The sequence below is a fragment of the Necator americanus genome, chromosome III, assembly GCF_031761385.1.
Source record: "Necator americanus strain Aroian chromosome III, whole genome shotgun sequence".
NCBI classification, from domain to species: domain Eukaryota; kingdom Metazoa; phylum Nematoda; class Chromadorea; order Rhabditida; family Ancylostomatidae; genus Necator; species Necator americanus.
In genome coordinates this window covers 28,936,556-28,946,550 of record NC_087373.1, presented here as the reverse complement: position 1 = coordinate 28,946,550, position 9,995 = coordinate 28,936,556, and the positions used below count along the sequence as shown (strand labels likewise).

The 9,995-nt window shown below is 41.8% G+C and overlaps 2 protein-coding genes across 2 annotated transcripts; both read left to right on the top strand.

Annotated features, from left to right (window-relative positions):
* Positions 1-382: 382 nt before the first annotated feature.
* Positions 383-698, top strand: RB195_011286 (uncharacterized protein; the record flags this gene model as incomplete). Its single annotated transcript, XM_013439322.2, has 2 exons — positions 383-467; positions 568-698. The coding sequence occupies 2 exons, from the start codon at positions 383-385 to the stop codon at positions 696-698; spliced, it is 216 nt and encodes a 71-aa protein (XP_013294776.2).
* An 8,735-nt stretch (positions 699-9,433) lies between these two features.
* On the top strand, positions 9,434-9,749 carry RB195_011285 (uncharacterized protein; the record flags this gene model as incomplete). Its single annotated transcript, XM_064192634.1, has 2 exons — positions 9,434-9,518; positions 9,619-9,749. The coding sequence occupies 2 exons, from the start codon at positions 9,434-9,436 to the stop codon at positions 9,747-9,749; spliced, it is 216 nt and encodes a 71-aa protein (XP_064050217.1).
* Positions 9,750-9,995: the final 246 nt, after the last annotated feature.

The following is a 9,995-nucleotide window of genomic DNA, read 5'->3' as shown; positions in this document are numbered from 1 at the left end:
AGTACTCCTACAAGGAATAGACGGTATTCTTTTACGAACAACATCTGAAGAAGGCGAAAGGTCGCCACTATTTGATGATTGAGGCCATCGGAATGGCTTCCTACTGATGTGTGGAGATCGATATGATTTTTCGGTTGTCGTTCTTTCATCGCAAAATTGACGTAAAAAATTGAAAAAAGCTCAATTTCATTGTTGTATGACGAGATGTATTCCTACATATCGTCATTCAAATAAGTGCTCAGCACATACATGCGCACAGAACTATCCATAAAAAGGATGTATTCATGACTCATAGAATTTAATGAGTGGTCACGGTATGGGCCCTGACGTTTGATTTGTCGTGTATAAAGCCGCGAATCTTCTGTTTTTCTCAATTTTGAGGATGTTGCACTTTGTGTTTCGACTTTTTCTTCTCTTTGCTGTTCTCGCTGCCGTTGAGGCTTGTGATTGTAGCAACCTGAAACCAGGTGAGGCTCATTTCTTCCGGAGCATTTAACCATATTTGTGACTGTAAGGGAACTACGACTAATTTAGCCTTCTCCTGCTTGTGATTCAGCCATGTTTTAGGCAAATGTTGCACCAACTGGCGTGGACAGTCGTGCTGCCATTTCCGGAAGAAGAGAGCCGTGGAGAATGCGTACGGCACACGCTTCAAAAAGCTACGTCACGCCCCAGAAACAGATCTGAACGACAATTGATTGTTTTTTTCTTTGCCAGTAGATTCTAATTGTGTCAATAAACGAAAACATACTGCCAAAGCCTGTGCTCCACTTGATTCCCCAGGAATCCATATAAATTCCACATTTTAGAACTACCACAGATTAGTGAACTTTGAAGGTAAAACGCAGAGTAAAGAAACGGTGGGGAGATCTGTACTGCTGAGGTAAACAAGCTGACCCTTTTTTTTACTTCAAACAGTGAGGCTTAAGCAACAATCTTCAGGCGCGTTATCGTGGACCTCTTCGTACTTCTGAACTGATCACTCCTCGTTCACGATTCACTCATTTCCTTCATTTCCAAGGTTGTTGCGCTGAGTTTTCGCCAACCACATGATCGCTTCTGAGTTGAAGTCGAATGCGTCGAAGCATCCCAGACGGACTTATCAAAGCCTACATTCTGAGCTTGTTCTATTCTAATTCTGAGTGCTACGAAGGGAAGATTCATGAAATGTTGCCTGAAAAAGGCAAAAAGGGGTTGAGAAGAAAAAAAAACAAACCTCATCTATCGAAAGTATTTTAAGAACTCTTCGAAAAGCATTTAACCATTTCTGTCTTCGTTGTTCACCAACTTCTCATCTTCGGTACGTAAGTATATGTCGCTTGCAAGTTTCCTTGTAGTTTTTTGTGTACAATATTGTTAGAAGTTTATTTATGAAGCAACTGAAGCATTTAAAGAAGCTAAATTTTACAAGTAATTGATTTTCGAGGGCATCCTATAGACCTGGTTCCAACTCACTGCCATACGCCTCATGCCACTGTGCTTGTTCATGCTGTTCATGATGGATATGATCGTTCTTCCACAGCAGAATTCGGACTTTCCTCGAGAAATAAGAAGTCACCATCACTAGCAAACACCTTGAGTTGTGTATTCATACATTTCATCATTTAAATAATAGTACGAGAACACAGTAGGTGCTTTCGGAACGACAGTCTTAGATTCTGAACAGTTTTGCTAACTGAAATAGAAACGGTAAATAAAAGGGAGAGGGAGAGGTTTGACTCAGGGCTGCAAATCTCCACTTTCTCAATCGACGTAATGCACGAGAACACAGTAGGTTCTTTCGGAACGACGGAACCGTACAGAGATTTGAATATTTGGGGGCAGGTTGATTTCACCAGACCGTCGTAAAATCTCTATGTTTGAGTGGTCCACTTCGAAAAAAATAAGTTTGAGGGTTCTTACGAATTTGTCTTCACGTTTATCTCCTCCTTCGTAGCAAAGATCTCCGCTGGCAAATATCCATATAAAAAATCCGCCTTTTTTCACACAGACATACATTCACAGCGGAACGAGGAAGCACATCATTGAAGCAGACAATGTGCACGCCAAGTAGGTGTCTCACAACCGAAGTTTTCCAATCAGATGAAATTATAACAAGTGGTCAGATGAGCGGACTTCCTGAATAAATCGAGGAAGAATTCGCAGTTGCCGACTGCGATGTTCAAGAGCAAGAACTGCTCACAGGCACGTGTCCTTGCCAAACCGCCTGAAGAGAAAAGGAAATAAGGACAACAAACAGTGTCATTTGCTTTGTTCTGCGCCTGCTGCCCTCCTTGGATGTGGTAGCCGTTTTTAAAGCTCCTTCTCCGGAGTCAAACCCTTATTCTCCGTAACCCGTAATAACCCTGACTAATAGACTACCGTCAGGTTGGTAGGGCAGACACCGCAACACGTAGAAATTTTCGACTTCTACAGCAAAAGAGATAGCGTTTTTTTTAAACTGCTGTCCCTTGCAGACGACTTTGGCGCCGGTCCTTCCATCAGTGTACAGTACTTCCCTTAGTCAAACGACGTTGAAGCTAGCCTTAAATCGATAGTCGAACCTCATCATAAAAATTAGATCCCAGAGGTTGCCTCACTGAGACAATCTAAGGGGCACTCGAAACATGTTCGGAAAAACCCCTTTCGCAAGCAACACATAACTAGGTGAGGTAAAGGCAGTACAGCTAGGCCGCCGACAGTACCATGAATTAGGTTTGCCCTGTGAGTTCCTTGTTGAATCTCCATCGAAAGCACATATGTTCCGTAACAGTAAGTCGTGCGTTTCTCTGGTAGTGAGTCCTGAACCTTGTTTGAATTGAGTACTTACTGCAGCATTTTTTCGTTATGTGATATTTGTTTTGATTTTTTATAGACATTAAAGATTCACAAATATCAATGTAGAAATTGCCGAAGGTGATGTGAGAGGTGGCAGTTCCAATGGCTAACAAAGGTACGGTCTAGAATCCTACAGTAGTACCCGATAGTGCTTGAAGGAAGGGAGCAAACTCTCTCAGCTGGGCCTCCCATGTTCTGCACTGGCAATCGTGGGCTGTTCTACGGCAGTTTAGAGCTGTTGTGAACACAGCGGACAGACTGATGTGAAGTGGCTAAGACGTTCTTTTTCACTTCATTTTAAATCACCGAACTCCTAATTTGATTTTTGACAAGTAGGTTTTACTTTTAGAGTTAACAAAGCGTACTCCTAAAAATGATTTCTATTCTTAATAGGCGTGCTCCATTGGCGCAGCTGGTTAGCGCGTGGTACTTATAAGCATAAGCAATGCCGAGGTCGGGAGTTCGATCCTCCCATGGAGCAGAATTTTTCAACTTATTTTACAAGACGAAGTTTATATCAAAATTCTTGGAAGTCTTTTTGAAGAAAGTGCTCAAATAAATGCAAAAAATGGAACCAATTTTCTCAAGAAAACTGATATTTTATTGACATTACTTCAATTTTCTAAACCTGATAGCAAAATGGTTTGCTCCATGGGAGGATCGAACTCCCGACCTCGGCATTTCTTATACGTATAAGTACCACGCGCTAACCAGCTGCGCCAATGGAGCACACTTTTATTAACTTTGTTAAAAGCAGAAATCATTTTTATGATTGAAAAACCAGAGCAATTGTCCTCTAACTAAGGTTAGTCGTGTCCACAGAGGAAATATAGTCAAAATTGGCTTTGTGGTCGCGTTTCCGAGGTTTTTGATGAGAGAATCGGATGATGAAGTATTTGGAATTGGAAAATCAGGTGTGAGCCAGTGCAGCTGGAAAAGCAGTACACGTCACTTGGAAAGAGATTAGTGCTTTTTTGACAGCACATCATTTCGATCACGTCATTCAAACCTTCTAATACGAAAACAGAAATCATTTTTCTTCACTACTGTACAGGAACGAGGATTTGCAGTTCGATGCTGTCCTGATCAGCACTTTAGATGTAACGAGAATGGTTTAGGCAGATCATTGTGGAAATACTCAAACAGCTCACCTAAGCAAAGATCGATCTGAATTCTATATCTTTCAAAAAATCATATTTGTAAAAATATCCCATATATGCCATATGCCAGTCTGATTTTTAAACTTTCACAGATTTCCTAGAACTTGCTCCATTGGCGCAGCTGGTTAGCGCGTGGTACTTATAAGCATAAGCAGTTTTTGACTATATTTCCTCTGTGGACACGACTAACCTTAGTTAGAGGACAATTGCTCTGGTTTTTCAATCATAAAAATGATTTCTGTTTTTAACAAAGTTAGTAAAAGTGTGCTCCATTGGCGCAGCTGGTTAGCGCGTGGTACTTATACGAATAAGCAATGCCGAGGTCGGGAGTTCGATCCTCCCATGGAGCAAACTTTGCATCAGGTTTAGAGAATTGAAGTAATCTCAATAAAATATCAGTTTTCTTGGGAAAATTGGTTCCATTCTTCACATTTATTTGAGCACTTTCTTGAAAAAGATTTCCAAGAATTTTGATATAAACTTTGTTTTATTAAATAAGTTGAAAAAGTCTGCTCCATGGGAGGATCGAACTCCCGACCTCGGCATTGCTTATGCTTATAAGTACCACGCGCTAACCAACTGCGCCAATGGAGCACAGTTTGTTTGTTTCTTTTCTAGAAATAAAACCTAACTCTCAAAAAGCAAATCAGGAGGTCAGTGATTTAAAATGTAGTAAAAAAGATCGTTTAGGGATCTTCACGATATTCTGTCCACATGACTCCAGCTGTATTCACAGTGCTTCAGAGGGGCCCAGAACTACTGTTTTACATTTCCGGATTTTCGTTATTTTTTAACTAGAATGCACGACCTTTATGTTTCAGCTCGCCGGGTAATTAACACGCTTGAAGCGAGGTCCAAAGAGACCTCTTGGATTTTTTTTTGCGGAAAATGTGCTTCTTTTTCATCATTGTACAATAGAATAGGGTGTGATAGAAAAAGAAGAAGGTGAAAAGTGGATAAGGTTGAATGCGATGGTTTTTCTAGCAACCTCCATAGGTTTTTGTCTTTCCTTTCTTCCAGTGGAAACGGAGACTTCTGTATATGCAAAACATATTTCATACTGTTGACCTCTTAACTTGTGTGAGGTGAGCGGAAGGGATGAATTTTGATATTCTTGTTATTGGGCCAGCAGTACCAATTTGTCCTATGCGCTCAGTTCTCAGTTGGACATACATTTGAATATTAAGGATGGGTAGCTGTTCTCCATTAGGCTTATCGCACGTTATTTCAATATGCGACGACTGTTGATGAAGCGAGAGGGGGCGTCTCCGAAACCGGCGCCTCAATTTTAAAGCAAAAGCGAGAATTGGTCCTCGTCGTCGTCCCATAGCGGTAACTCTGATGTGTGCAAAATGGTTGCCCAACCATTAAAAGACAGTGCATTTGAGATACACAGAACGATAAATTAGTTGTTCAACGGAAAACAGACACAGGTTAGTGGATTTTTGGTATTCGGTTAGAAGCTAAAACGTTTGCTTAGTGGATTCATGAGAAACAGTAAGGTTCAATGCAGGAACACCGAAAAACTCTGCTCCATACGAGCTATCAAAGTATTGTCCAAAAACACACGGGTGTTGGTTAAGGGAGCTGGTACGAATTTCAGCATCTGAACCAACACCGTGTTTAAGAACCAAGCAATTCTTCTTGGAGGATCTCCTTCAGAGTTTCAGGTCTTAGCTTAAACGTTGAAGCATCTTCAGAGAAATCTCGGTGCTAGAGGTCAACTTCTGCTTTTATTACAATGTACAGAAGATTACATCCAGCTCAAGATTCTATGTGTTAGCTGGAAAAAGCATTTGACCCGATGACCTTGGACTTTACACTTTCCAGCTTCAAAAAATGCGAACTCGTTCTAACGTCAACAGGAATAAAAAACTTTAATATTTTCGTATCCAGATCGATTCAAGAAAATAAATATGAGAGATTAGGTTTTTGAGGCACAACAGTCCAGTCCGTTGTCGTTAGTCCAAATAACGTCATAGTTAGAAGGTCTGAATGAAAGCCTAAACATTGCAGTTTAATTCGAAAGTTAGAAAAAGCTTACAGGTAGTGATTTTGGTAATCACCACATGAATGACGTTATGGAGATTTTTTTGCTATCATTATTGATCTGATGAACCATGATCCAAACACGGCCACCCTCTTCCAAAGAAACCAGAACGACCGTTGTTCAACTCTGCACTTTCGCTACTTTTCAAGTGACAACATCTCTCAACCGCAAAAGCACTGCTATAGAAACTTTTCAAATTACAAACTAGTTGAAACTTTGATACATTACACATCCAATGAATTTCGTGTAATATCACCAAATGGTGGAGAAAGAAACACAAAATACTGCTTCGATTTTGTCCAACGTTGATACGAGAACAAAAAGTCTCTTTATATATTTTCTCCAGCTAGTACGGCTTCTGTTCGTCTTTGCACAACGGAATACCAAGATATGGAAAAGACGAAGAAGAAACACCCAGCCGCTGTTAAAGACAGCATACCACGAATCTAAGGTGGTGCGGATTTCAGGTGGAGCATCTGTGAACGGGGTCTTAGATTGTGGAGACCGGGGTGGTTCCGCTCATCTCTCCCTGAATCACTGCAAGCAGCCGGCCTCTGAACGGTGTTTTGTACGACGCCATCTATTGCAACGATCCATTCCTTGCATCGCCTCCGCCCTGCGATTCGTCGAAAATCAATGCGGACTGCCCCCATAGGCAGTAAGGGACGTTACGCGTGCAAGGGTGGTGCGCTGCAATAGATGGCATCGTACGAAACAGCATTCAGGGGCCGGATGTTTGCAGTGATTCAGGGAGAGATGAGCGCACCACCCCAGATTTGTGGTATGGTGCCTTTAAAGTCTTCTTGATCCACCTAACGATCGATGCTACCGAATATGGTGTTACGAAGATTACATGGGGATTCTAGTCTCAGACTACATCAAAGGCAGAATCCGATCGCCAGAAAAAAGGAAGGAGAGGAACGTAGAGAAACAAGGAGTCAATAAGGAAAGGGAAATGAGTTTGAGGAGATGCATTATAGCATGTGAAAGATGAATACTACATATGAAACAGAATTCATAACTAAACAAGCTGGGTGAAGTGTGCAGCCAGTCAAAAAAAAAAACAATCTGTCATTCATGAGTTGTGGCCACTTTTGCTCTTCACTCTCTCTTGCTTTTGCTCTTTTGGACAAAAATCTCAGAGGATGAGGAGAGTTCCACTGTCATTCGCTCAGTACTCAGGTGCACTCCCACACTAAATTGAGATTGTCTATTTTGACACCCGTTTGTAAGGGGCTTCGATTAAGAACAGTGGCGCTGTGCGGTTTCTAGTGGAATGGAAAGTTTGAACTGATGAATTCCCTCGATCACTTTCAAATCTTCCACGTTCGAGAGGAATCGGTGTTTTGGAGGATTCACAGTAATAGTCAATGTTCCACGAGACTGGTTTCTGCGGTTATGTGAGATCTGAGGACACAGTCCTTTCAAACCGTTCTGATTCATGGCGCAGACAGTTAAGAAGAAGAGTAATGTAGCGGTTTTTAACGGCTACCAGGTGAATGACAACTTAAACGAGGATCCCACAGCAGCCCATTCATCGCTTTTACATGGATAGACTGGTGGTGACCTCGTTAAACTTCGACAGCTCCTTAGAGGAAGTGGCGCGTGCACAAAGGTGTGGCGTTGATGAACTGATTTCGTAGGGAAGAACGCCAACTCCCACGTTTTTTGCGATGATTTGGGGAAAGTGAGCGAGCCATGCTCCTCTCCGTAATCTACAACCCGAATTCTACGTTTTTCGATTCTTCGAAAACCCATTCGGACGAATTGCAGCAGGGACGGGGTGCAAACGTTGGGCATTGCGACAGAAGCTGTCGTTACAAACAGTTTAGTGGTCGTCTGATTACACTGATACAGGGAGAGATGAACGGAATCGCCCTCCTCCCCATAATCTGCGACCCCGTATAGGCATTACCCGCCTGAAACCCGTACCACCTCAGATTCCTAGGGTGATGTTTTTAAAGGAGTGTTCCAGAGTGCAGATGTCTAGTGTAGAGCGGTCGAGAGGAATGCAAATTTTCTAACCTGTACAGCTCACTTGTGAGGAAAAAATGCCGTTTTTCTGCAAATCAAATTACTTATTAATTATTAATCAGTTTTATTACTAATTTAAATTCAAATTACTAAACTTATTAAAACTGTCAAGACTGCATACACCTTATTGATTGGGCTGCACTAAATGAAAAAGTAGTGAAAAGATGGAAGAAGAACATGGATAAGATTTGAAAACAAGAATGAGTTATGCGATTGAGGTAGCATCACACACTGGAATGGATACAAAGAGTTTGCTCGTGGGAAAAATCCCAGCAGACACAAACAACTTCACTTGATTACTAAGGATTTCTTTTATGCATCGTGAGAAAAACAGCTTTTGAAAGCAAGCCGAAAGCAACAGTTTGAGGATTAAACAGATTGGCGCTAATTCCCTTTGAACAACGTAACTCGAGTCTGTCATTGCGTATAATCAGACGTGAAAGTTTCCCGTGAAACGTTACAGTCATTCCGTTTTCGAGACACCGCTATCTCAGTGATAAAGAGGTTCCGCTGCGAATCCATGGTGGACGGGTCGAAACCGCTCCAGTCCCTCCAAACTCTGAACGACCAAGCGGTCAAGATTTGTCTTTGAGGGCAAAAGCAGTGACTTAATGCCTTAGGCGACTTAATGCGATGACACATGGAGGCCTTAGGTGGCCTCCATGTGTCATCGCATGGGTAGTTCATGAGCCACGAACAATTCTGAACTGAGGTTCGGCGCATTCCTAACGCATTTTGATCAATGCCAACACTTTATGAGTTACTCTATCCCAATCTCTCTGTGCTGAAAAAAAAAATGCAAAAAAATCTTGGGAGGAAGCAGGGAGAGATTGAGAAGGGAATAACAAACTGTAGCCACGAAAATATTTCGAGGCGTTTAACTTTGTCTTTGTCATCCCACATCTCAGTCTTCTTTGCTTCGGTTCGTGACTGAAGCACAAGTTGTTCAAAGGTTCCATGCAGTATATCGCTTACAACATTGTTCGAAGTTATTTTGTCAAACAAACTCGACTAAACTCCTCGAGAAGGCAAAAGGTCGCTACTATTTGATAATTGAGGCCATCGGAATGGCCTTCTACTCATGTGTGGAGATCGATGTGCCTCATTGAACAGGTTTATCGTTATTCCATCGCAAAATTCAGTTTCTGCTTAAAAAAAATTGAAAAAAGGTGAATTTCAGTGTTATATGACGAGATGTATTCCTATATATCGTCATTCAAATAAGTGCTCAGTACATGCGCGCACACAGAACTATCCATAAAAAGGATGGATTCATGACTCATAGAATTTAATGAGTGGTCACAGTACGGGCCTTGATGTCTGATTTGTCGTATATAAAGTCGCGAATGTTCCGTTATTCTCAATTTTGAGGATGTTGCACTTTGTGTTTCGACTTTTTCTTCTCCTTGCTGTTCTCGCTGCCGTGGAGGCTTGTGATTGTAGCAACCTGAAACCAGGTGAGGCCCATTTCTTCCTGAGCATTTAACCATATTTGTGACTGCAAGGGAAGTACGACTAATCTAGCCTTCTCCTGCTTGTGATTCAGTCATGTTTTAGGCAAATGTTGCACCAACTGGCGTGGACAGTCGTGCTGCCATTTCCGGAAGAAGAGAGCCGTGGAGAATGCGTACGGCACACGCTTCAAAAAGCTACGTTACACCCCAGAAACAGATCTGAACGACAATTGATTGTTTTTTTTTCTTTGCCAGTAGATTCTAATTGCGTCAATAAACGAATACATAGCGAAAAGAAATCCCATATAAATTCCACATTTTAGAACTACCACCGATTAGTGAACTTTGAAGGTAAAACGCGATGTAAAAAAACGGTGGAGGGATCTGTACTGCTGAGGTAACCAAGCTAACCCTCTTTTTTGCTTCAAACAGTGAGACTTAAGCTACAATCCCGGAGAGTTATCGCAGACATCTTCGTAC